This window comes from Eschrichtius robustus, chromosome 3 (genome assembly GCF_028021215.1).
Source record: "Eschrichtius robustus isolate mEscRob2 chromosome 3, mEscRob2.pri, whole genome shotgun sequence".
In the NCBI taxonomy this organism is placed as follows: Eukaryota; Metazoa; Chordata; class Mammalia; order Artiodactyla; family Eschrichtiidae; genus Eschrichtius; species Eschrichtius robustus.
The window spans coordinates 25,911,885-25,938,609 of NC_090826.1; the positions used below are offsets into that span (position 1 = coordinate 25,911,885).

At 49.1% G+C, this 26,725-nt stretch overlaps 3 protein-coding genes across 4 annotated transcripts; 1 reads left to right on the top strand and 2 right to left on the bottom strand.

Moving 5' to 3' along the window:
• Positions 1-1,700, bottom strand: FAM229A (family with sequence similarity 229 member A). Its single transcript, XM_068539409.1, has 3 exons — positions 633-1,700; positions 405-551; positions 1-211 (listed from the first exon to the last, which is right to left on the bottom strand). Exons 1-3 carry the CDS (start codon positions 767-769, stop codon positions 109-111), a joined length of 387 nt encoding a protein of 128 aa, XP_068395510.1. The 5' UTR covers positions 770-1,700; the 3' UTR covers positions 1-108.
• TSSK3 (testis specific serine kinase 3) lies at positions 1,328-2,896 on the top strand. The gene is made up of 2 exons (XM_068539410.1): positions 1,328-1,472; positions 2,235-2,896. The coding sequence occupies exons 1-2, from the start codon at positions 1,328-1,330 to the stop codon at positions 2,894-2,896; spliced, it is 807 nt and encodes a 268-aa protein (XP_068395511.1).
• A 1,924-nt stretch (positions 2,897-4,820) lies between these two features.
• Positions 4,821-25,423, bottom strand: BSDC1 (BSD domain containing 1). Of its 2 annotated transcripts, XM_068539408.1 has the most exons (11): positions 25,399-25,423; positions 25,073-25,133; positions 20,369-20,485; positions 17,860-18,027; positions 16,442-16,496; positions 14,386-14,501; positions 13,896-13,964; positions 13,648-13,726; positions 12,217-12,696; positions 6,530-6,633; positions 4,821-5,042 (listed from the first exon to the last, which is right to left on the bottom strand). In XM_068539408.1, the coding sequence occupies exons 1-11, from the start codon at positions 25,407-25,409 to the stop codon at positions 5,010-5,012; spliced, it is 1,293 nt and encodes a 430-aa protein (XP_068395509.1). In that variant the 5' UTR covers positions 25,410-25,423; the 3' UTR covers positions 4,821-5,009. The 2 variants fall into 2 exon arrangements, with proteins under 2 accessions (XP_068395509.1, XP_068395508.1); XM_068539407.1 differs by lacking the exon at positions 4,821-5,042 and having other exon boundaries at positions 6,344-6,633.
• Between the last annotated feature and the right edge of the window lie 1,302 nt (positions 25,424-26,725).

Sequence of the window (26,725 nt, forward strand, 5' to 3'; positions counted from 1 at the left end):
AAAATGTGCATCACTGTCTCGTGCTCGGCGCGCGCGACCTCAGCGTGGTGGCCCGCGGCAGGCCTCGTACACGCCCGGCTCCCGCGGAGCTGCGGTGCACAGGCGCACTCAGGTGGCGCGGACCCGGGGGCTCCCGCCCAAGGCCAGGTAGACGTCGATGGGCACGTGCAGCAGCGTCAGGCAGTGGCAGCCGGGGCAGCGTCGAAGCGGCCTGGGGAAAGCGGGGCGCGACAGGGGGCGCTGAGGCGGGGGCCGGCTCATCCTGTACGGGACGCATCGGGGAGTGCACTTGGGGTCCCAGAGGTTCGGGCGTGGATGTGGGACCTTACGTGGGGCGGGGGTGGGGCGGTCGGGGGACGGAAAGTGGGCCGGGGTGGGGCGGCGGGGAGGGGCGCCGGCCTCACCTGACCGGGTTGTGCTCCGTAGCTACCCGCTCCGAGCTGTCCTGGGACTCGCGGGGGGCGGCAAAGCCAGGGGAGTCTCCGGCCTCAATGGGGAATCTCCGACCCTGCGGGGCCTCCTGGGCACTCATGTCCGGGCCCCGGGGCGCTCTGCGCGGGGAGTGGCGGTCAGGCAGCTCGCGGGCCGCCGGGCGCCCCCTCCCCGCGCCCGCCCCGTGGCCCGTCCCTTACCTGCCGGAGGCCGAGGCCGGTCCCAGGCTGGAAGCAGCTGCCTGAGCCCTGGCCGCGTGAGGACGCTCCGGTCCAGGCGGAGCCTGGCAGGTGTCTGCGGCGCGTCGGGGCCCGGGCGTCGAGGGGGAGGGCTGCATTGTGACACGGGCTGTGGCGCGCTGACCTCATAGAACCCGTTCCTCCCGCCGGGGAACCTCGCGCCGCCCTGGCACTTAGCGCGGCGCGAGCCGGTAGTTGGAGGGCTCTTGCCATGGGTCGCGCAGATCCCCAGCTGCCCGATGGGGGAGCAGGAGGCTGTGTCCACAGAAAGGAGCCCGGCTTCCCGGGCCGCGCGCAGACGTCCGGAGCGCCCCCCACAGGCGGGGCTGCGACTCACTACCTGGCGCGGGGGCTGAGCGCAGCCGTGACTTAACCCGTTCTGGGTTTGGTGGTGGTGGTGAGGTCAGGCAGGGGGCATTGCCCATTTTGGCCAAGAGTCACACAACATCTACATCACAATTGGGCCAGAGTTTTAAAATGTCTGACCCTCTCCCTCCCCACCACCCGCGGCTTGTGTGTCCAGACGGAGAATGTTACAGCGCTGGGGGCGGCTGCGGATGAAAAGGAGCAGGCCAAGGGCGATGGTGGAGTAGAGCTGCCTCGCAGAGGCAGCATGAGCTGAGAGGGTGATAGGAAGGAAGGAGGTGCTAGACAGCATGGAGGACTTTCTGCTCTACAACGGGTACCAGCTGGGCAAGACCATTGGGGAAGGGACCTACTCAAAAGTCAAAGAAGCAGTTTCCAAAAAACACCAAAGAAAAGTGGCGATTAAAATTATAGACAAGATGGGAGGGCCAGAAGGTGAGCTGGGGCCCCTTTGGAGGAAGCGAGGGCTGGCTGAGGTGGGTGGCTGCTTCCTCCAGTCAGAAGGATCATTCCGTCCTCCCCTTTAGTCTGGAACCAAGGAAAGCAAGAGAGACTGTGGCTCTGGGGTAGGTCAGTGGGGAACACAGGGATGCTGGGAGTCCAGGAAAATCACACCCTCTAAAATCCAAGATTAAAGTGGAAGGAGGTGAAGGATCCTCAGAAGCAGAGCTGGAGCCCACTAGGCCTTTCCTATTCCAGGAGGGGAACAGAGACTGGCGAGGCCATGGCCAGGGCTAGCACAGGGCAGGAGCTGGAGTCAACGAAGGCAGAGATGGGGAAAAGACAGGGCTCATGGAAAGAACTGTGGGTCAGCAGGCAGACGTGAGAGGAGCGGGCTCACCACGCTGTGGGCAAATCAGGCCTCGTAACTGAGATTCAATAGCCTTGTCTAAAAGTCCCTAATAGTCTAAAAGTCTAAAAGCACTTTGATATCCATGGTCTCACAGGCTGCTCACAACAGTCCCTGAGGCTGACAGGGAGTAGTTCCTTTCAGGAATTAACTACAAAAACAATAGAGGTGAACATTCTTTGCAGTGTCCAAGCAGACAGACATTAAAGACTATGAAAGGGAACCAAGGCACAAGACCCAGACATGGTGGGGAGATAGGCAGACAGAAGTTGGAAGGCAGCAGACAGGAGGGAGGAGTTAGGCCCTTCTGCACTTGATGCTCCATCTCTTTTCCCTTGTTTCCGTAGAGTTTATCCAGAGATTCCTGCCTCGGGAGCTCCAGATTGTCCGCACCCTGGACCACAAGAACATCATCCGAGTGTACGAGACGCTGGAGTCTGCCGACGGGAAAATCTACCTGGTGATGGAGCTGGCTGAAGGAGGGGATGTCTTTGACTGTGTGCTGAATGGGGGGCCACTGCCCGAGAGCCGGGCCAAGGCCCTCTTCCGTCAGATGGTCGAGGCCATCCGCTACTGCCATGGCTGTGGTGTGGCTCACCGGGACCTCAAGTGCGAGAACGCTTTGTTGCAGGGCTTCAACCTGAAGCTGACAGACTTTGGCTTCGCCAAGGTGTTGCCCAAATCATGCCGGGAGCTGAGCCAGACCTTCTGCGGCAGCACAGCCTATGCCGCCCCAGAGGTGCTTCAGGGTATTCCCCACGATAGCAAGAAGGGTGACGTCTGGAGCATGGGCGTGGTCCTGTACGTCATGCTGTGTGCCAGCCTACCTTTTGATGACACAGACATCCCCAAGATGCTGTGGCAGCAGCAGAAGAGGGTGTCCTTCCCCACTCATCTGGGCATCTCGGCCGAATGCCAGGACTTGCTCAGGCGGCTCCTGGAATCAGACATGCTCCTCCGGCCTTCAATCGAAGAAGTTAGTTGGCATCCATGGCTAGCAAGCACTTGATAAAAGCAATGGCAAGTCCTCCCCAATAAAGTAGGGGGAGAAAGCAAACCCAAAAACCCGCTTCTAAAATGGTGATATATATTTTACACTTTAAGTTTACTTATCCTAAAACTTACCTACACCCTCTCCAGCCTTACTTCCCTTTCCCTTTAAAGATCTTCATGGAACCAGAGGGCCTCATTCAGACTTCCCTTTTATTATAGCTAACAAGTGATTTTCATACAGGTGTTTAACTAAAGTTAATTAAAAATAGACCCCAGAATCATACACATACAGGGGGAGGAGAGGAGAAAAATGACGAAGAGCAACTGGAACCACTGTTGTTGCAACTTCCTTTCCAAATAAAAGCAGAAGCGTTGGGAATGCAGTAACGGCCTCTTGACTCCTTGTCTTGGTGACAGGCCTGTTGGGGGCCCTGTCCCTTTCTCATCCCAAAGGCCAAGGTGAGCCTGGGATGAGGACAAGGGACTTCCTCAGAACCCAGGCTACCTCCCATCCTAACCCCCAGGCTCCAAGCAGGAAGCCACCCTGCGCACAGTGTGCTTCCTGCCCTGGCTCTGGGGCAGCTGCCGCAGGGTACAAGAACAGAGCCCCAGACACCTTCCAGCTTCTGTTGAATCTCTTTAATAGCTGTTAACGGCAAGTCTGGAAAAGGTTCAGGACAAAGTTCTTTTTTCTTTCTTTTTTAATTACAAAACTAACAGCTGTTAGAGTCTTCTTTTTTTTTTTTTTTCCTTTTTTCTTTTCCCGGCTACAAAATACTCTGGGGAGATACATTATAATTTAAAATATATAATATTGCACAAACAACCAAAAGGTTAATTAAACTAAAGAAATAATTACAAAGAGAAAAACCCCATCCCATCAAAAAAAGATTCAGCATTCTCTCCATCCCACCCCCTCATCGAAGGTTTGAAGTGGAAGTGACCACCACTCTCTTGGCGTCCCTGACCACAATCACTTTAAATCATTGGTGAACACACCAGATTATGTACAAGAATCACCAGAGCAGCATCGTGAAGCACCAGGGTCTCCAGGGATTCCTGCAGCCCCTCATTCCCCCAAGAGAGGTGCAGCTTTTACCAGAGTGGAGGGTGAGAGCCACAAGGATTTGATCTGCCTTCAGGAAGAAGAGCTTTTGCAGAAACCTGATGACAGTCTCAAGAAGCTCACCCCCAGCATATCCCTTCCAAGACGCAGAAGGGTTGAGGTGGAGAAGTTGGGCTTACCAGAGTTGTAAGTACTCAGCTTTGATCACTGCTCTGTACCGCTGGTAGCTGGCTTGTGTCCTAAGCTACAGGGGAGTCGAGGTGGGTAGCTGGCTGGACAAGGTATCCCGCCAGGTAACACACAGAAGGGCCTGAAGTGGCCCCCTCCCTTCTTGGGGAGGGGAAGAAGAGCAAGAGCAGACTCTTGCAGGTGGCACAGCTGGGCTAAGGACTCGGGTGCATGTGACATGAAGAAGCCTTGGGAAAGGCGTTGGGGACATACCAGCCTGGACTGGGTAAAAGGGAGTTTGGTCTCTAGATTCTGAACCACAAGGAACCTTTCCAGGAATGGAAGATGCCTGGGAGGGGGAGATTCCTAAGAGAGGCAAGTTTCCCAGAAATGAATGCCTCTTACCTGCTGGGATAGGAACCAAAATGTGTTCACCATCCCTGTCTAGCCAAGGGCAGGTGGCATGGCCTTCTTTGCCTGCTTATGGGTGACAGAGTGTGTTGTCTCGGCGTCCTCCAAGAGACTGGTAGCTTGGCCTCTGCCTACACAGGCAGATGGGCTAGGGCTATCCGTTGGGACTTCCCAGCAAGAGTCCCCAGGAACAGTGGGTGTTCAGCAGAGAAGTGTAGGCTCTTCTGGTGAGGGGGGTAGGTTTCGTCCCCGTCGGGTCATCCTATGGTTGGCACAAGTCAGAGTTCCTGGTTTGGATTTAGCAAGCCCCTTCCCAGATGTGAGCAGAGGCCCAAAGGGCCAACAAAGAACAACCCAGAATCTGCCTCTGCTGACAGAGGCCATTTGGGGGACATTCTTAGTCAGTGTCTTCCAGGGCCGGGCGGAGACGAGCGAGGGAGGTGGGAAGTGCTGTGGGTAGGGGAGCGGCTTGCTCTGGCTCCCCTCATTCCCAGTCCTCCCACTCTACATCTTCCAGCTGCAAAGGGAGGGGATAATGGAGAGCACAAACACGTATTACTCCTCTGAGTCAAGCTGAGACCCAAGCTCCCCGGCTGCCTCCATTTTGGGATAGCCCTCCCCGCAGCCCCAGCCCCAACTCTCCCGGGCCATACCCGGCGTCCTCTCAGAGCGAACCACTCGCTTCAAGGAATGTCTGGGGAGCAGAGCTGCTCTCTGCCCAAGCGGTGGGCCTGCTGCTCTGATGGTTCCAGACTCAAAGGAAATGCTTCTACCAACCAACACTGGACACCACAAGGGGACGCCCTGCCTACAAGAAGCCTGTCAGTCAATCCCTGAAGGAGAACTTGTCTCCTGCGGAGCAGGTAAGAACATGGCCCTGAGAGGCAGGGAACTTTACAGCGGTGCTGTGATCAGAAGCAAGCGTGGCACTGGACTACAGGTGCTCGCAGGGCCTTCACTAGGGGCTCCAGCACCCTAATTCCCAGCTGAAGTCTCCCCAGGCAACCCTCTCTTGGCCTGCTGTCAGCAGATCCCCTGATATGATGGGTTATAGAATGATTCTGTTCAGGTATATTGTATGTCGGGTTTTAAAGAGGGCTGCAAAGACACCAAAGCCATGAAGACCACGTGGCATAAGAGGTGCCATGGGCCTTCTCTACCCCAGGTATAGTGAGGTCACAGGTGTAAAATACTCTTGTGTAGGTCACTATCTCCCTCCAGGCTTCAGTTTCTCAGCATGAAAAACAAGGCCCTTCCCATTCTCTCTACTCTGTTCACCTCTTTATAGCAGGTTCCTGAGCTACACGTTGGAAGGAATCATGGGGTTCTTGTGTGACAGTGGATATAACACTGACTTGAATCAGATGTGTGGGCTGGAGCCTCAGTCCTGTCCCTTATTAGCTATGAGAGATTTTTGCCCAGCCCCTCATTCAAAACGACCATCCTTGATTCTGAGAGGAAGTGAAGAATAAGAATAGGCCTCTGAGCTTATAACTGTTTTGTGGTGGTTTCAGGAACGTCTATTAGTGCGCCCATGTCCCCGGGCACTATGCCTAAGGTGTGCACATGCATCATCTGCCACAGCATGAGATTATAATGATCAGTGCCATGTTTTAGATGGGGAAACAGAGGCTCAGGTTAAGTGATCACATTGTCTTTTGTCTCCAAGGCCAGAAATCTGCTCAGGTCCCACACCTGGCGACCATGAGTCAAAAGGTCTGGGGCAGGGTTTGGCATCTGTATTTTTTAGTAGTTCCTCAGGTGATTCTGATAGGAGCTAATGTCAAGAACTCCCCCATCCATCCCCCTGGAATTGAGGGGAAGCGGACCCTGCTAATGACTACTGTTCAGGGCCTGAGTGGGAGGCCCTAGCTTCCTTCCCGCAGCCTGCCACCTCAGACAGGAGCGGGATCCACCTTGAGGGGACACTCGGGCTTGGAAGGGAGAGTCCTCAGACCTGGAATCATTGCACTTGCCTCCCTGTGGCCAACCAGGCCCACTCACCTCACCGGAAGCATCCACTTTGGAAAGTGCCATCTGCACTTCTTCTTCAGTCATGTCCAAGTCAAAGTCCTTCTCCCAGTCCTCACTGATGTCTGTGCTTGAGCCTGGAACCATGACCCATAGTGTGAGAGACAGGAAGGGGGATGTGAAGAGGTTGTAGCTGGGGGTGATGGAACTCTTTAGAAAGGCCTGACAAATACACACCAAAGGTCTTTACATTCTGTTTTCTCTGGCTCAGTGATCCCACTTTTAGGAATCTATTTTAAGGAGAAATCCTGGATTCAGTAAAAAAATTTAACCAAAAGGATGTTCACTGTAGTGCTGTTACAGTGATGAAAACTTAAAAAACTACCTGAAAGTTCACTGATAGGGAATTACAAAAATAAACGGTATAGTCATATGATGGAACATTATGTGGCTTTTAAAGGTTAGGCTATAGAACATTTATATACATGGCAAAATAGTCTTAAACTATTAAGTGAGAAAAAGCAAGTTACTGAATAGTGGAGAAGTACTGTGGTCCAGAAGCTCCCTAGGGGCCATGGAAATCTTCCGGAAGAAATAAACAATGAACCTCTTCCTCCTCAATCACTCCATTCTACCTACACTGATCCTGCTACTCCTGAAACACACCAGGCACATTCCCACCTAGGGCCTTTGCAAGGACTGTTCCCTGTACCTGGAACTCTTCCTCAGATACCCACAGGCCAACTCGCTCGCTTCCTTCACACCTTTACTCAAATCTCACCACCTAAATGTGGCCTACCCCGACTGTCCTATTTTCAGTTGCACCCTGACCCCTCACTCTGCTCTGGTTGTTCTTTTTTCTATTGTATTTACCACTTTCTAGTGTATTACATAATCAGATTCACTATGCTCATTGTCTAATAGTAGAGGAGCTGGAATGTGAGCTCCCGAGGACGGGGATCTTCTGTTTTCTTATGTATTCCAAGTGACTAGAACAAATAGTTTGTACTCAGTAAATATTCGTGGACTCTTTCTCTAAATCAGGGGTTGGCAAACTATGGCCTGTGGACCAAATCCAGCCTACTGTCTGCTTTCGGAAATAAAATTTTGGAACACAGCCATGGCCACTTGTTGACATATTGTCTATGACTGCTTTCATGCTGAAACGACAGAGTTGGGACAGAAACTGTATGTCCCCAAAAGCCTAAAATATTTGTGACCTGGCTCTGTGCAGAAAACATTTCCTCCTCCCTGTTCTAGGTAATTCTGATGCCTGCTAAGGTTTGACAACTGCTCCAAACATTCATATTTGGGTATGCTTTCTTACCGGCAATATAAAAAAAATGTACATGTGAAAGTTATTAGTAAGAAGAAAACTACAAAAATCGTTCCTGTAAAAAAGAGTATATGCAGTATGATTCCATTAAAAAAAAATACGCTCACAGATGCATGCACACATACAGACAGAATGAGCAAAATACCCACAAGAATACTAACAATAGTTATCACTAGGTGATGAGGTCATGGGGTAATATATTTTTTTAAATGAACACATATTACTTTGTAATCATTTTTTTAAAAAGCACCTTTAAAAAGAGTAAGCTCTGATCCCCCAGTGGCACCACCTGTAAATACCTTGTTTCTTCCTGTCCAGCTTCTTCCTCACCATGCACCCAGGCTCTGAGACCTCCCCAAGCCTGGCCTCCGTGTTCCTTATTAGGGTTCTTGCACTGTTCTCTAGTCACCCAGCTAGCCATAAGTGGTGTGGTAACAGCAGGGTCTCTGGAGCCAAGCAAACCTGGGTGGAACCCTAACTCTTTTATCTATTGTGTAGTCTTGGGCAAGTTATTCTGGGCTTCAGTTTATTTATAAAATAAGGATAAAACCACCCTCTTTGCAAAGAACCACTGGAGGAGCTTATTAGAACGCAGATTCCTGCTTTCCCATCCCCCTCATTCAGATTCAGCAGGTGTAGGTGGTGACCCAGAATTCTGCATTATAAACAGGTACCTAGATGATTCTGTATAGACCTTGGCCTGCAGTTGAGATACAACAGTGTTAAAATTAGCAGTATCATGTAAAGTGCCTGTAACATATATACACGGTGGATATTTAACAAATGGAGCTGTTAAAGGCCTGGTCCCAGAGTTAAGTAATTTTGCACATGGTCCCACAGCCAGTCAGGGGCAGATGTGCAACCAAGACCCAGTTCTTCTGACTCCACATCTAAGGCTCCCTGTGCTTTCAGGACACTCTTGGTGGCTTGCGTCTGGCTCCCTGTCAGTGCAGGCTTCCTGTGGGTTAGAAGCTGGACTCCCAGCTGATTTCTCCCTCTAGAGCTGTGGCTGTGGTCATGACAGCTTTTCCTAACCCCAGGTTGCCCTCTAGGGATTTGAAACTCTCCTCTTCAGGCTTAAATGCTAGGGCAGACCCTTCGGGGTAAAAAAGAAAGCATCAGCTAACATTTTTGGAGCACTTTACACCCACCCTCTGGGATATGTATTAACAGTCCCAATTTACAGGTGAGGAAACAAAGGCTTTGAGTGGCAGAGATGTGAATCTGGGCTTTCTCTGCCACCTGCCTCCTCCCACCATCCTGTCCTGTCACACAATGAGAGTACTAAGCTCTCCTTTACACTGTGCACGTGGCAGAGAACTGATCTATGCAACAACAATTTAAGATTTCATGATGAAGTTCTACTGTTTTCTTTTGTTTGTAAGAAAGGGGAGTTTTCAGGTGATTATTAACCTCGTGGTGCTGTCACTCACAGCTCATTTTATTCTGTTTAATTGGCTCTTTGCTTCTCCAGAGAAGAAATGGAAGCAAAAGCCACTCCCAGGTCAGTCAGTTGTGAAGTGGCGCTTTAAGCCCAGAGCTTCTTCCAGTCCACAGGCCACAGGGCCTGCCCTCATCTCCCCTCTCTGCTCCTTGCTGAGGGAGCCTGAGCAGGGTAAGTCTAGTCTCCTTGCTCAAAAGGATCTCGGCACAAAATACAGGTGGGAAGCAGCTCTGCAATGACAGGCATCACCCTGGGACCTTAGAGGTCCCTGTGGCTGGGCCACCTCCAGAGACTGCTGTATCCAGAGACCAAGCCTCCCTCATGTCATCTGGACACAAGAGGGAGAAGGAGTCACTCTGCCTCCAAGCTTCTTTTAAGATTCTTCCTCCCTTTACTCTGTCCCCACTGTCCCACCCGAGTCTAAGACCCCAGCTTCCCCCTACTAAGTGACTACAACTACTTCTGGTGGGTCTTCTGCACTGAATCCCCAGGTCCTCCTTTTGCGAATCCCCCAGTGCATTAGAGGCAGTATAGCGCGCTGTTAAGAGCTCATGCTGCATCTTCCCCGTAATCTCATTTCTTCCAGTCTCTACCCACCATTCATTTTTTCTCATCACGTTCTCCAATAGCCCAATTCCCAATGGAAACAATAATTCTTTAACCTTCCAACTGTCTCACTGTTATTCCCTCCCTTACCCAGCTCAGATTCCATGAACCATCATTCTGATCGCTTCTTGCATACACTTGGACTCTTGTCTTTTTGAGTTCACCTGGGTAAGCTTGAACCCTGATTAAGTCCAACTCCCCATCTGCTCTGTGCCTGCACCTGAGCAACTGAACGTGGCTGGACAAAAGTACAACTGTGCTGACTGGTGTCTCTTAAAATTCACGACCGTTATCTCAAATGGACCCTTCGCACCATCCACCCAGCAACCCCACACCACCTATTGGGTCCATCACCTACTCTTCATTCTCCTAAAGGCAACGTCACACTTTTCTAAATACCTACTGGATGGGTGATTGATCTCAGTTTCCTACCAGTAACAAAAAAAAAAAAAAAAAAAAGGAAAATCTCACAGATCTCAGGATTTTTGTGAGGATTGAGTGATATGCATATCAAGTGCTTAGCACAGAGCTATACAGACATACAGAAAGTGCTCAGAGAACGGTACCTCTTATTATCTTCATCATCTCCCCAAAGCAGGACTCTACCCAAATTTCTTCCCTAACTGAGGACCTATCAGGAAATAATTACCCCCAACTTACAGAGGAGAAAACAGAGGCTTAGAGAAGATCAGTAGCTTTTCTGAAGTCACATGGCTCATGAGAAAAGTTGGGATTTGAACCCAGAACTGTCTGAACTCCAGAGCCTGAGCCCTTAGCCTCTACATGTAAAGCTTTTACTACAGGTTGGGCATATAAGCAGCATGCCCTGTTGCTTTGTGGCACCAAGTCCAACTTTCTGAATTCGGCTTAAGATTTTAAGTTCTTGTTCCTCCCTCTCCTGGGAACAATACAGAAACGTGGGCTTTGGTCACCCCCTTCAATGTGCCCCATGTCCCCATGTCCTTAACACACGATCTGACACGTGGGGGACTTTGTAGGCCCTCTCAGCCTGGACTACCGCTCCCCGTGCACCTGCCCCAAACTCTCCAACTCTCCTATACAATGCCTGTCTCCTTGGTGAAACACCTGCTGATGCGCGGAGGTTCCTTCTTTCTCTGAACTCCTGTACCAAGCCTGTCTCATACTGCTTCGTGCCTCATCATAGACTGCAGCCTTTACCCTGCCCTCCTCAGTGTCTTATAAAGAGTAGGTAGGAGCTCAATGGATGACCTCACTGAATCAGAGTCAGAAGGAAAACACTGTGTTGGAAACTGGAAATCAGCCTGTTTCCCATCCACTGCAGTAAGCCAGTCCCTCACTGCCAGTAGGCCAGTGCTCACCTGCTGGGCAAGCTTTGTGGCCAACTGGTGCTGAGTGTTGGCAGACAGGATGCCTGTGTGTAAGGAGCTGAGGGGAGGTCTTGCTGACAACTGGCTATCTCTGGAGAGGTATTTTGGATGTGGCAAAACAAGCTGACACCAGAGCCATCACTGTCCTTTAATTGCAGGAGTTAGAGAGAGGTCCCCCCTTGACATAAAGTCAAAGTGTCTACAGTCTAAAATTTCATTATGCAGATAAGAAACTAAAGCTCTATTACTTAAGCTGGGTCACTGCAAGTTCACGAGTATTCATTTTATTCTTCTTTAAACTGTACATGTAAGTTTTGTTTATATATTTTATAATAATAACAATTAACACAGGCCTAGGGAAGCTAACTGACTTTCCTGAGGTCATCCATGGAAGAAGACCCTTGACAGCAATCAATGTTACAGGAGTACAGGAGTTCCCACCCCAAAGTTGAACTGTTCAAAAGGATAGAAACTGACACAGTGTGGTAGTTAAGGGCATGGGTTTCAGGTCAGACAGAGCTGGGTCTGAATCTGGGCTTGCTACTTCCTGGCCGTGTGAATTTGAGCAAGTTACTTAACATCTCTGAGGCTCACTTTCTTCATCTGTAAAATGAGGACAATTATATGGAGTTGTGAGTTGTAAACTGGAAATTAACACGCTCCCCTGGTAACTGAGAAATTAAATGCAATATTACATCCTTAACACATGATTTGACATAAACCTTATTTTGTTGAATCTAAAACCCCAACAATTGTAAGATGCATCCTAATTTCAGAGAATAAATGCATCTTGGAATTGATGGAATAGAGTATACTAAATACTCAACCTATAGTAGCTGTCATCATCATCATCATCAGTAGCACAAATGAAGGCCATCTGCTCCTAGGATCCTCACATGGGACAAGGTGACAAGTCTGCCTTGTGAGGTGGCAACTCTCACCTGTCCTGCCCGCACACGCTCCCTGGGCTTTGGCCTTGGCTTACCTTTTTTTCCATTGTTGGAGGGTGTAGACTTCCCGCTGTCTGAATTCAGCTCAAACACCCGTAAGTCTGTGAGTACCTCCTCCCTGAGAGTCTCTACTCTGGCTGGAGGCCGGGGCTCTGGACCGCTGGGGCGGCCAGCAGGGGTGTGGGGCTTGGACTGAGCTAGGGGTGGGGGTCCAGTCTCGCCCACATCCACAGCCAGGTCCTGTTCCTCCAAAGATGCCTCTAGAAGCTTTTGGGACAGGTCCTTGGGCAGCACTGGTGCCTCAGATGCAGGGGTAGGTTTGGCAATCTGTGTCACGAGGGAGATGCTCTCACTGCTCTCCGATGGAGTCACCTCTGTTGGAGCCTCAACCGGGGTCACCAGACTCTCTGCACAGGGGCTCCGGGGGCCAGGTCCTCCTTCAAGGGATGTGGGAGTTTTGGCCACAGGAACCTTGGCCTCTTTTGGAGATGTGGGTGAAATGCCCACAAGCTCCTCTGTCAAGAGAGAAAGGTAGGGAAAGAGAGTGATGTACCCTGGTTAGCCCCAAAACAACCTTGGAGCTCTCTGAAAACAGACCTCAGGTTCCCACCAAAGTTTGCTCTAACCAAAACTAATGGGTGCCAGTTTCCTCACCTCCCTCTCCATCACAGTTCTTCTGCAGATAATCCCTGTTGGTCAAAGTCTCTCCCACCCTTGAGGCACAGCACGTGCCTGGTGGGCACTCAGCTTCTAGCAGTGCAGCCCAAGATAATATTATAGCTTAGAAAGCCAAGACTTTAAAGTCAGTCAGTTTGAGGTTCAGGTTGGGCTCTGCTATATCCCAGGTGCATGATCTTGGGCGAGCCACTTAACTCTTCTTTAACCTACCTGCCTCATTTGCAGAAGAGGGATAATGAAGTTGTGGTAAGGACCATACATGTAAAGCTTATAGTACAGGTTGGGCATATAATATAAGCACTTAGTAACTGTGTTAACACACCATGCAGCTGGCTCCCACACACTGTCCTAAGCTGAGCTACCAGGTAGAGGGAGCTCAGCTCCGTCCCTAAGCCAGCAGTTCCCAAGTCTGGCTGGCCATTAACATTACCAGTGGAGCTTGTTAAAAATACAAGTTTGGCCACATGTCCATAGAGTCTTATTTAGAAGTGGAAGAAGGGAATCTGGAATTTCAATAAGCATCCCCTACTCTGAAGTACTGGTCCATGGGCTGGCAGGGAAATCTGCTTCAACTGACATATGCGATTTCTGTACCTAAACCTGGGATCCACCAGCCTTGGTAAACAACCCCTTGTTAGCTCAGCGTATCCTGGGCATGTGCAAACACCATATTCATTCCCTCCTCTTCCCTGGGGTGCCATGTCCCTCCAGGCTTCAGAGAGAATGGCCCAGACAGTCCCCCACAGGCAGGACTTGGTACTTTCTCATCACCTCTCGATACCTCTTACCTTCTTCCTCCTCCCAGCCAGGCTCTTCAGAGATGCTCTGTTCTGCACGCTGCTTCAGGGCATCCCTCCGGGCCTGCTCCTGAATGTGGGGGAGTAGATGGCCAGGAGCAGTCAGGGAACCCTCTTTCCCAGACTCTGGTCCTGACCCCAGAACTCTTGGCACCCTCTGTCCCCTTATTCCCTCAACAAAATCCAGCCCCCTTCCCCCATGGCTGAGTGGAGTACCTTCCCTGGTTAGGCCAGCATACCTGCTCTAGTTGATGGACTTTATAGAAATACCGATGCCAGAATTCTGAATGGGAAACAGCTGCAGGCACCTGGAGGGAGGGGACAGTGGAGATGAGACTTTGGGAGTGGGTGTGTGGGGTCTATGTCCCCAGCCTCATCAGCCAGCTCCCAGCCACTCTGGATATCAGATGGGATAAGTGGCTGAGTAGTGATTCTTAGAGCACTTCCACCCCCCAGACCCACCTTCCTGGCCCAGCTTGGCCAGGGAGGAAGAAAAGAACTCCCATCAGGCTTTGCTGGCCCATCCATTTCTCACCGTGATTACCAGAAGCCTGGCAAATCAGTTTCCCCCACGTGGATTCTTGGCTCAGGAGCTGGCTGGTTTGGCTCCACAGGGCCTCCTGCTGCTCTCTAGGCCAGAGGACTCCACAATGACTCTGGACATGTCCCTCCCACCTCGCCACACCTCAGGCCGGGAGTTGGTTGAGGTCCTGCCAGCTATGCCCTCACCATCTTGGTGTAGAGGGCCCGGATGGAGGGGCTGCCTACAAGGAGCTCTGAGATCTCCCCCTTCTTCTCCTCCAAGCAGAACTGGGAAAGCCAGGTGTCAAACAACTCCGGGGGCCCTGCAGAGGGACAGACACTGATGGTCAGTTCCGTGGGTCTAGAGAAAGAACACTGGGCCTAGAGAAATCACACCTAAGCCTGGACATGGACAAAGAGGAAAGCTTAAGGTTTTTCCAAAGCCATATGGCCCAAGGTGGGGGGTCAGGCAGGGTGAAGGGGTGGGTAGGCCTGATATCAGGGCATGGCCCCTAAGTGATCACTGGGAGGGGCTGCAGTCTCCATTCTCTCCCATGCCTGCTTGCTTTTTATCCCACTGCACTTGGCTACTGAATCCTCTCCTCTCTGAAACAGCTACTCTCAGGTTACCACCAGTGACCCTATGTTGCCAAATCCAATAGCAGATTCTCTGTCCTCCCTCATGTGACCATCCTACAGTTTCTGCCCTGGGAGCCACTACCTTCCTCTTGAAGCCCTCTTCTCTCCTGGCTTCTCACTCTTTTGTGTATTGCCTCCCACTTCTCTCGTTGTTCCATCTGAGTCTTCAGTGGGCTCCTCTTTTTCCTTTCCTTATCTCTTCTTGTTTTCCATTTTCTCCCAAGATAACCTCCACTAAACCACGAGTTTCAACCTCTTCCTCCCACTGACAATTCCTCCATGTGTCTTTGGAGCACAGGCTACCTTTCTGGGCTCCAGATCCAGAGGTCCAGGTGCCTGGACACATTCACCTACACATATGCTGCAAATACAATGTGTGCTCATCTTCTTCCCTCCCCCACCTGTCCCACCCAGTTATCCACTGGAGAGCTGGAAGCCCTCCCAGACTCCTCCCTTATGGAGTCACTCTGGATTCCACTTCCTCAGTGTCTCTTATACATGCATACCTTCCTCTTCATTCCACCCGCCCCTTCCCTGGTTCCGGCTTTACCTCTGACATGAGGATTCCTACCAAGCCTCGTAACTGGTCTTCCCATCTTCCATCTCTCCCTCTCTATTTCATCCTACAAAACACTGCTTGAAGGCTCTTTTATAAAATGCAAAATCTGATCACATCAGGTCTCAAAATGCTTCAACAGTTCTCTACAGGAGGGCATTTTAGGCTATGGTCCAAAGATGGGCTTCAAAGGGTTAAAGAATTCCCATATGCATATAAAATTCTGTTGAGAGAGGGCTTGTTATTTTCAACAGATTTTTAAAGGCCTTTGTGACTTAAAAAAAGGTTAAGAACCACTATCTTGAGCCTTTTAGGACAACATTCCAACTGCTTAGTCTGGTACCCAAAGCCTTTCCAGTCTGGTGCCCCTGGCAGCTCTCACTGCCCTCATTTCCTCACATGCGCCCTTTGTCTGGCCTTCCCAAATGCCTAGGTTTTTCGAGAACTTCAAATTCCTGTTGTCCTGCTTGAACCCCCTTCCCCCACTTCTAAAAGTAAAATTAGTTTACTTCTAATTCATCGGTAAAACCTCAATTCAGGTGTCACATCCTAGGTTTCCCAGGCTGGGTTACATGCCATCTTCTGGGATCCCACTGCTCCCCTCTTTCTGTGGAAGCAGTCAAGTCACTCTATCTTTAGTATCTTTGCTTTATTCCCTGTTTCTGTCTCCTAACAGCAGGTTCCTGGAGGTCTGGACAGGGTTGATTGAGGGTTCAACTCATTTCTGGTGTCTGGTTCCCAGCCTGGGGCTTGCTGCACAGCAGGAGCTTAGCAAACGGGCCAAAAGGAAGGCAGGCAGGGCAGCAGGGCTGGGAGGGAGCCTAAGCTGAGGATGAGGGACGAGAGGAGCAAAGCCTCTGTAGAAGGGGATGAAGACAGTCTGGGTTCAGGGAGGAAGGGGGACCATCAACCCATCCCACCAGATCTAAGGGTCAAGCTAGCCCCACTCTGGTCCCTCTACACAGGGGGTGCCTGGCCACTGCTACCAGAGACAAACAGGGTGCGCAATCCAGACCCGCTTGGTCTCCCTGCCCAGCAAGCCTGCCCCCTCACCGCTACCCCCCTCACCATCTGGTTCATTGCAGTAGGTTGCTGGGTCTGACTGCAGGCTATAAAGGCGAGCCTAAAAACACAAGAGAAAAGAACAGAAATTCTGGGGTGACGGGGATAGAAAGCAACCCCTCTCTGCCAATCAACCACAACCCAGCTTCTCCCCTGTTGGCTACCATACCCACAGGGCACCTGGCAATTAACACTGTGGGCTATGGAGTGGAGCACTGGGCTAGGAGTCCAAAACTGGGGCTCCTAGAAAAATGGTCTTTCACCCAGTATTCCACCCCTGGAAACTAAGAAAATAAAGGGTAAGTAGGCTATAAAATTATATGTATAAAATGGTTTTGAATTATGTGAGATATGAAAAATGTTAGTGCAAATATATTAATAAAGTCCAAAATTTACTGGCAAATTTTGAAATATTTAACTCTCTCAAATTAAAACAATTCATCAAGAATTTCTTAATTTCATAGCCAGTCTGCCAAATAAACTGCAATCTATGTTCCCATTAGAGCCACAGGAGTGGCAAACTTTAGCTGGTAAACGGAAAGCCCCTCCTTCCTTCCTCATTATTGCAGGAAGCATGGGCTGGCTGTATCACAACTTCAGCAAGCGATTTTGGTGATTCACTGTTATAATTTAAAATCCTATAATTAAAAATTTTTCACAATCCACTTAAATGTGTACTAAGTGGTGGTGCTAATACTAGTGTTGAAAAACATGCTTGAAAAATCATGTTTGGAATTGAAATTCAATGTGGTAAAATGCTATGAAGAAGGCCAAACTGCTGTGACACCACACTGTGAATCTGGGAGAAAACGCTCCACAAAATATGAGGAATAATGGTGAGAAGATAAAATGCAATAGAAATATACTACCATTCTTGTTGATTTAATTGCTTTGAAGATATCCTCCCCCTGTACATTTATTCCTATTGGAAATTAGTCTTAAATAACACAAATGTGGAGATCATGCCCGTAAAGATGCTGTCCAGAGCATTCCTTATTATGGATGAAAGCTGAAAGGAATCCAAATGTGCAGCACTAAGGAAATGACTGAATAAATTATGCTATATACACTTGCAAGAATTTAAAGACATTAAAAATGATGGTGATTAGGAAAGATGCTAATAGTTAATTGTAAATTTTTTTAAGTGGGTTACAAAATTGCATGTATAAAGTGCTTTTTCTATTAAAAAGCAAAACCCCAAACTATCTTTACCAGTGTTTGCAAGCAAAAAGAAATGGAAGGTTATACACCAACGAAGAATCAGTGGTTCTCTATGAGTGATGGGATTACGGGTTTAGAAACAATTATCTTCTTGCTTATTGGTATTCTCCAATTTAATTATATACATGTATTTATTTTTTATGAACATGTACTGCTTTGTGAGCTCAGGTTGGAAGCTAGAGCCCAGTGCCACTAGTGAATACCTTGGTGCCATCATAGGGCTCAGCCGTGCCAGAGGGTGTGCCCATCAGGGTAATGACATCACAGTCGATGGTTTTGTCTGGTGAGGGTGCAAAGGTGTCGGAGATCACCCCTAGGAAGTCAGACAGCCCTTTCTTCATTTTTTCCGTTGCTCCCGAGGAGCCTTCGGTCTGCAGAGAGAAGCCAACAGAGGAAGCAAGTGGCCCAGGAGCAGGCTGCAAACTGGGGTACAGGGTATGGAGGTATGAAGCATCAGGGGTCAAAGTGTACTGTGTGTGGGGACCAGGGAAATGCTCATGACCTTTCACCCCCATCTCTGGGGTTGGAGAAGGAGAGAGGGGCAGCCAGAGTCCCCATCCCCCAGATGGGGGTGTGGAACAGGGCCACAGTAGGCCCGTGTAGGTCAGAGCAGAGCTCCTTGACTGGCTGTTTCAACAAAATTTCAAGGTCGACCAGGCTGATCACAAATTGACAGGGGAGGATCCATGCCATAGACATTCAGTGGGGAAGAGGACTTATGGGTAGAGTGATGGAAACGGTACTAGCTTTGGGGTCAGTCTTGGATCTGAATCCCAGCTCTACTACTTGTTGGTTATGAGACCTAAACCCTCTCAGAGTCTGTTTCCTTATCTATAAAATGCAGATAAATATACTGTGGAGATTAAAAGCGATAAGGTGTGTACAATGCCCAGCACATGGCAAACATTTAATAACTAGCAGTACTGTAATATTACAATCTCATCATCATCATTGCTCAGGAAGTATTTTGTGTGAAAGGTTGAGGACATATGGGTAGGATGAGAACAGACAGCCTTGTCTAGAGGCAAACCTGGGACCAGCTGAGGGCCAATGTATGGACCTCCTAGAAGAGGCAAGTGGGGCACCAATCTTGAGCCACACTGGTCAGAATGCCCTTGAGCAAGAAGGGATGGGATGGGACTTCCCTGGTGGCGCAGTGGTTAAGAATCTGCCTGCCAATGCAGTGGACAGTGGTTCGAGCCCTGGTCTGGGAAGATCCCACATGCTGCAGAGCAACTAAGCCCATGAGCCACAACTACTGAGCCCGCATGCCACAACTACTGAAGCCCGCATGCCTAGAGCCCGTGCTCTGCAACAAGAGAAGCCACTGCAATGAGAAGCCCATGCACTGCAACGAAGAGTAGCCCCCACTCGCTGCAACTAGAGAAGCCCACATGCAGCAACGAAGACCCAATGCAGCCATAAATAAATAAATACATACATACATACATACATAAGTTAAGAAGGGATGGGAGGCTGAGAGACAGGACCAGGCTCTGCAAACCTTGTAGAAAAGTGTCACATTTACTCCTGATTAGGCTGCCCAGGTATTTTAAACCTAGAGACTATCAATGGTGCCTGGCACATGTTGGCACAGGTATATAATCATATTTGTTGAATGAGAAAAGGAGTAAATAAATGAAAGAAACAAGTGGCATCTCTGCTACTGGCTGGACTTGCAGCAGTTCAGCTCGATTACTACTTGTTATTCACGCTCATCAGTAGCTGTGGTTAGCAGGCAGACAGTATTTTACAAGATTCAACAAAAGAAGCTTGGCTATAAAAACTCCATAACATGTTTTTCATAACATGGCCTCTAATTACAAGGCAACTGATTCAGCTGGTGATCAAAGAAACTGAAATCTGTTCCAATACTAAAGGAGAAACTGTAATATAAAACCAGTATACTATACTTCATTGGAAATTTGAGGTTTGCAGGGATATCTTTGACCATATACAATTTTCAAGTTTCATGCTGACTTTAGAATCTAACTCCTATCTCACAAGAGAATTCCACTATACATCTCTGATTGATAAAACCAGGGCCAGTAAGAATATAAGCTGGCAAAACCTTTCTGGAGGACAGTTTTACAGTAGATATTAAAAGGTCTAAAACAACTATATTCACCCTATATCCTTTCCAATACCTTATTAGGAAAAAAATATTAAGCAGAAAGATTAAGCAATCAGCATGTTCACTGTAACTCTGTTTACAATACTGGAAAAAACAAACAGGAAACTAGGAACTGGTAAAATCCACATAACAGAATACCATGCCATTTATGATTCTGTAGAACGAGGTTTGCAATGATTAAGTCAAAAACTAGGTTATGAAACATGGTGTTCATTTGATCCCAGTTTTGAAAAAGAAAGTATACATAAGGGATATACTCCTCAAGTATTAACAGTAGTTAATCTCTGGGAGAGGGACTTATGGGTATCTCTAGGTCTTTCTTTTTCTTTTATTTATCTGTATTTTCTAAATTGTCTACAATGAATGACTTTGCTGATCTGCTAAAACAATACAGAAGTGGGAAAGCTTATTATTACTTAACATATGTAGCTTGTTTGCTTGACAGACATAATTTTCAAAATGGGAGCCTATGGGAAAAAACAATCACTTAACGGTAGAAAGGTTGGGAGCTCCCACCAGGGTCCCAGGCAGGTCAGGCTATGGGGGAAAGTCACTTGGAGGGTGTAGGTGGTACTCACAGCCAGCTTCTCCTTGACCACGCTGGCAGTAGCTGCAATGGTGCAGGCTGTGTCGTGCTGCACCACCTGGGTGAACTCTGTCAGGTCCCGCTTCATGAACTCCAAGGCTTCGGAGGACTAAGGGAAGACAGAGAGGAATGACAGAGCCAGCTGGTGCCACCACCCTTTGTTCCTATTCCCTGTGCTTTAGTATCAGACAGAAACATGGAAAACTCAGTGACATGGGAAGCCTGGGCTCAGAAACAATGCTTACTTGTCCCAATTCCATGACCTGGGATTACCCAACAGCAGAGAGCACAGAGGAACTTCCTGCTGCTCTGAGAACAGGGACTGAGCTCAGCCCAGACACTTATAAGTTATGTGGCCAGGAGGAACTCTCATCTAGCCCTCAGTTTTCTCCTGGGAAATGAGGGAGGTGGAAGAGATCAGTAGTTCTCATGAGCAGAATGGGGAAGGGGGCACACGCAGTATGAAAACAAAACAGACTTTGATGCATCACTCTGCTATGCTGTAAGTCATGACCTTTGTTTCCAATTTCAAACACGAAGAGAAGGTGTGTGTGTGTGTTTTTTTTAATCAAAGGAAAGTGTTTTCTATTTTTACTTTTTTTGTTACAGGGAAATTCAGTTGAAACATGAAACAGTAGGTGAAATTACTTGTGTGAAAGGTTTTATAAATATGTTGTACTGGTAACAGCAATAGTTTAGAAAGCTTTTATGAGCAATTTTTGACAACACCAGTGAAAAAGGTGTGTGATTTTTTTACATTCAACAAAGGGGGTGTGAAAAGAAATACTGGATCGGATTCTCTCCTAGGCCGCCTTAGTTCCACCATTGCCCAAGGTTCTGTTCATCCATAGAGCTCCTTTGGGCAGAATTGATACTTGCTTGTCGGACCGGTCTGACTCTCACTCTGCACTCAAACGCAGTGTGAGACTGCAGGCCCTCAGCTCTTGTCTAAGCCTTACCTTGTCTTGCTTCATCCTCACCCACTCTAAGACACATTCCTGGACTATCACTGTGCTCACCCCTTCAAGCCCTTTCATTTTACACAGGGATAATCACCTGCATTTTAAAAGCATGTTTTTGAATGTTCTGGTGATTTTTTCTTTGCAGAAGAGCCAGCCTAGTTTTCATCATCCTGGGAAGTCTCTGAATGGGACAGTCTCACCTATCAGCCAGAGGCTTCCCTGCGAGTGGGAATGCCTCCATTTCAGATTCAGGACTCCTTAATTGGAGTGGAAGAGTCATTTATTAATTCTCTCTCCATCCACACCGCCACCACCTTAGTCCAGGCCAACCTGCTCTTTCAACCGGACTCCTTTCCCAGGTTGCATCAGATACCTCTATTACCTTCTCCTCCTGACACCAGTGGGAGCTTTGTAAGTCAGAGCAGACCACGATGCCCCTGCTTTACATTCTTCAGTGATTACACGGTATCCTATGGCAAGTATAAAATCTTTACCTTCACTTACAAGGCCCATATAATCCCACCTCTGGCAGACTCTCATCCCCTCCCACGATGCCCCTCACTGAGCTCCAGCTGGCCTTCCTCAAAAAGTTTCCCAAATGTTCTACCATCTTCCCTAACTCAGGGTATCTGAACACATCATTCCCTCTCCTTGACACATAGTTCTAACTCTTCAAAACAAGCGAACAAACACAATGAACGAACCCTCTCACCTGGCTATGTTTACATGTCACTTTCTTCAGATGTAGGTTGGCTCCCCTGCTCATGGGCACCTGCACGTTCTCTTCTTTAACATTTACTGTCCTTTAGATTTATGATTACCTGTTCGTGTCTATCCTCCTGGATAAACTGTGAGCTCTGTAAACATAGAACCTTTGTTTTTTGTTCACTGATGCTCTCCCAGTGTCTGACATAGAGCCTGGCGTAAAGTAGGCACTCAAAAAATGTGTGCTTGTTAGACTGGTACGTACCAGGGCAATTTTAATTATATAACCATTTACATGATTATTTGATGAATGGTTGTCTCCCTCACTAGACTGTGAGCTCTGAGGGGACCAATATGAACAGATATGGTGCCAGCCCTCCAGGTCACAGTCTACTGGGGAAAATGCTCACGTAACAGTGCTGATGTGCAAGGGCAGAGCAGTGACCGGTGTATTGTGGGGAGGTTGGAAAGACTTGTTGACAGGCCTGGACTGAGCCTTAAAGAATGAGCAGGAGTCATAAGGAAGCCTGGGCGTGGTGAGGCCTGGGGTTTACTGAGGCCTACAAGCACTTCAGTCCTAATGAAAATAAAGGGTAACGCAGAAGTGGTGAGGGATAAAGCTTGAGACGGCTACCTTGGAGGGCCTGGTCAGCCCTGCTGGTGACGGGGAACCACCAAAGTCTGAAGCAGGTGGGACATGATGAGACTCGCGTTTTTGACAGGTCACTCCAGAGACTGGCATGGACTATAGGTCCAAGAGTGACAAGATCAGAAATGGAGGAAGACCAGTCAGGAGGCTGTTGCAATAGCCCAGGAAAGGAAATAGAAGAAAATGAACAAGGACAGTGCTGGTCAGGATGAGAAGATGGGACTGGTTCAAGAAATCCTAGGCAAAAAAGGTGGATTTGGTGATTAAATAGATGTTTTGACTCAGGACAAGAAAGAGTCGGGAAGAGCTACTGGCAACTAAACTAGGTGACTGGGTGGTTGCAGTGCTGCCAGCTGAGGAAGAAAATGCTGAAGGGGGAGCGGGTTTATAGAGAAGATGGTGACAATGATTTTGGTATGTAGTATCTGCAGTGACTGTGGGATATCTGGGACACCCGGCCAGCCGGAGCTCTTCTCAAATACTAAATCTCACAGGAAAGGATTAGGAGTCTTCCTAAAATGAAAGAGTTTGTTGAGTGAACAGAGCAATGTGTGAGGATAAGGTTCCTCAAACACCACCTTTAAGGGGCAGGCAGAGGAAGAGGAATTCGTGAAACAGGAAAGGAAAGCCTGGAGAAGTATGTGGAGAACTGAGAGAGAATCATGCCACAAAAGCCAAGGGAGTAGAGTTTCAGGAAAGAGAGAGTGATCACTAGTGTCTAATGCAGCAGAAAGGTCCAGAAAGATAAGACCTGAAAAACACCACTGGATTTAGCAAGTGGTAGGTGAAGCTGAGTGTTTATATAGATAAGTCTATGTGTAGTGGCTTCAGGGGTGGGGAGGGAGTTAAGAGAGATCATGTTGTTGACTTCAAATTTTAAAAAGTAGGAGGTGAGGGCTTCCCTGGTGGCGCAGTGGTTGAGGGTCTGCCTGCCAATGCAGGGGACACGGGTTCGAGCCCTGGTCTGGGAGGATCCCGCATGCCGCGGAGCAACTGGGCCCGTGAGCCACAATTACTGAGCCTGCGCCTCTGGAGCCTGTGCTCCGCAACAAGAGAGGCCGCGATAGTGAGAGGTCCGCGCACCGCGATGAAGAGTGGCCCCGGCATGCCGCAACTAGAGAAAGCCCTCGCACAGAAACGAAGACCCAACACAGCCAAAAATAAATAAATAAATATTAAAAAAAAAAAGTACTTATTTAGTACTTACTGTATGCTAGATATTGTTCTTAGTGCTTTATATATATTATCATTTAATCCTCACAACAATCCTAGCAGGTAGGTATTATTAGTATTCCCACTTTACAGATGAGGAACTGAGGCTTTGAGAGGTTAAATATCTTGCCTAGGTTCATCTAAGAGTAGGCAATTTAAGTCTTCTCTTTCCAAACAGGGAACTGTCAAAGGCAGAAACAACACCCATTCCCCTTACTTCAAATGAGAGAACAAAGATGGAAGGCTAATCAACTACCTATTTTTCGTGAGTTATGGTAAGACCAACGTTAAGGGTAACACATAGGAGGCCCTCACACAACATTTGCTAAATGAACGTCAGACTCTCCTTCCAGTAGACTGCTCAACGAAAAGCAAGCTCCTTTGGGGTCTCTTCTATTAAACCTCAGTTTGAAATTCTCTGAGTCTTCATCAACAACATAAACAGCTCAGGTCATTCTCAGATTTTGCTGGGCTGTAGTGATGCTACACTACAAATGCTCCCAGAGTAGAGGATTGATTTAACTGAAGCCAGAAGCCTCTTGGAGTCTGCCCTGAAGCAGGACTCAACCCAGCTGCTTGAGCTAAACAGTAATTAACTTTTTCCAGAATTCAGTTGGGTTGGTTTTGACAAACTAGCATGGACTGAAACAGCAACACACAATGGCATTGCCCACCGGCAGAGCCAAGCCTCACTCGTCCCACAGGGATTGCTGTTTCCCCACTAGACTGTGAGTTTTGGGAGGTCCAGGATTGCACCTGCTTGGCTAACGTCGGTATCCTCAGGACCACAGAGTCAGACAGTGCTGGCTGTGGCATATACTCTAATATTTGAATGACTAGAGGAGAAAGTTTCTATCGCTAGAATCCTTTTTCTTCAAGGCCGAGATCAAATGTTCTCTCTTCTACGAAGTTGTGAATTTCCCAAGCGGACATAAACCGCTCCTTCCCACGGATTCCTACCACAGGGTCGCTGCAGCCTTTAAGACCGTATTTATTTCACTGTAGCTAGAGTCACACTGGTCTAAGTTGGGGTCTGTCTACCCGTAGGGCCCAAGTCGGCCTCATCCCTGAGGCCCGGCGCCCACACGGGTCCGGCGGGACGGCTCGGACCAGGCTGCAGTGAGGCGGCGCGGGGCCCTGCCGGAGGAAGGGCGCCGGCCCGGCTTACCTTCTCCTTGACTGCCTGGTAGCTCTGCTGCAGCCAGCTCCGCCACCATCCCACGTCCTCCCTGTGGAAGACAGACACATCTGGCGGCCCCCCAGCGCGACTCTCGCCCGCGCAAGGATCGGGTCTCAGTTCCCTCCTCAGATGTGGCCCGCGGGCCGAGACTTCGCAGGCCGCTTCCCCACCCCCTCATGCTGAGACTCCAACCCGTCCTTTCAGCTCCGTCCAGGCCCGCGCTAGCCTCCTGTTCCCCGCGGGGACCCTGGCCCAGCACCCCAGCCCTGGGAGAATTCAGGGCCCAACGCCCGAGAACTGGATGACTGGCTCACCCTTCCGCCATCTTGCCCGCATGACATCACCACTATTTACTGACCTTTGACTTCCGACAGGCACCGCCCCCTCAAGCACCGCCCCCGAGCGCGCGGCCCAATCCTCGCGCCGACACCGCCCTCAGCCCAATCTCCACCCCGTTCCCTCATTAGGCTCCGCCTCCTTAAACGAGGTCCAGTCTCGGTCCAGAGTTCGGACTTAAAACTCGGCTCCTGAACGCTCGGCCCAATCCTCACCCAGTACTGTCTTCAGGCCCCACCCCAAGTGTTAGCCCCACCCCCACCAACTTCGAACCTCTCTCAGTATACCCTGACATCCGATATGGTGGCTGCTTTGGGTCAAGATCAGCCCTGCGACTGGGGGTTCGGATTGCTGGGAGTAGAGGGGAGGAAGGGAACGAGCCGGCCTGGGGCTCGAATGTCTGAGTCCCTGAGCGCAGGGCTAGGACCGCCTCCCTTTATGAAACCCGCCACGTAGCAGTTGCCTGGGGTCTCTTCGGGCTAATTCAGCAAGCGCAGTCTGCGGAGCTCTGGGCCGGGGTTTGGAGGTGTGTGGAGGAAAATTCAGAGGTGACTTCGATGCAGCCTCTAGGGGGGTGCTCTCAGGAAATGGGAGAGACACATTTAGTTACCTCAGCTCTTGGCGACCCAACTCAAAACAACGTGAGCTGGATGTGGTCTGGAGGAATCCTGAGACAGTCTGGAGGAGGAGGATTGAGTGTGTGTGTGTGTGTGTGAGAGAGAGAGAGACAGAGAGAGAGAGAGGCAGAGATTTTCCGGAGGAGGCTTCCCCTGCTCTTACTGCCTCACCTGCTACCTGCCTGCATCTGCGCCCTCATACTTTGGCCTAGATCCCATTGTCTCTCTCTCTTTTTTAAATTTTTATTGGAGTACAGTTGATTTACAATGTTATGTTAGTTTCTGCTGTACAGCAAAGTGACTCAGTTATACATACATACATATCCAGTCTTTTTTAGATTCTTTTCCCATATAGGTCATTACAGGGTATTGAGAAGCGTTTCTTGTGCTCTACAGTAGGTCCTTATTAGTTATCTATCATCCCTTGTCTATGGGTGTAGCTTTAGTAATTCTCCCCCCCCGCCATTTTGTTTTCCCTCTTTCCAGGATTCTTTCTTTTTTTTTTTTTTAATAAATTTATTTATTTATTTTTGGCTGCGTTGGGTCTTTGTTGCTGTGAGCGGGCTTTCTCTAGTTGCAGTGAGCAGGAGCTACTCTTCATTGTGGTGCGCAGGCTTCTCACTGCAGTGTCTTCTCTTGTTGTGGAGCATGGGCTCTAGGTGCGTGGGCTTCAGTAGTTGTGGCTCGC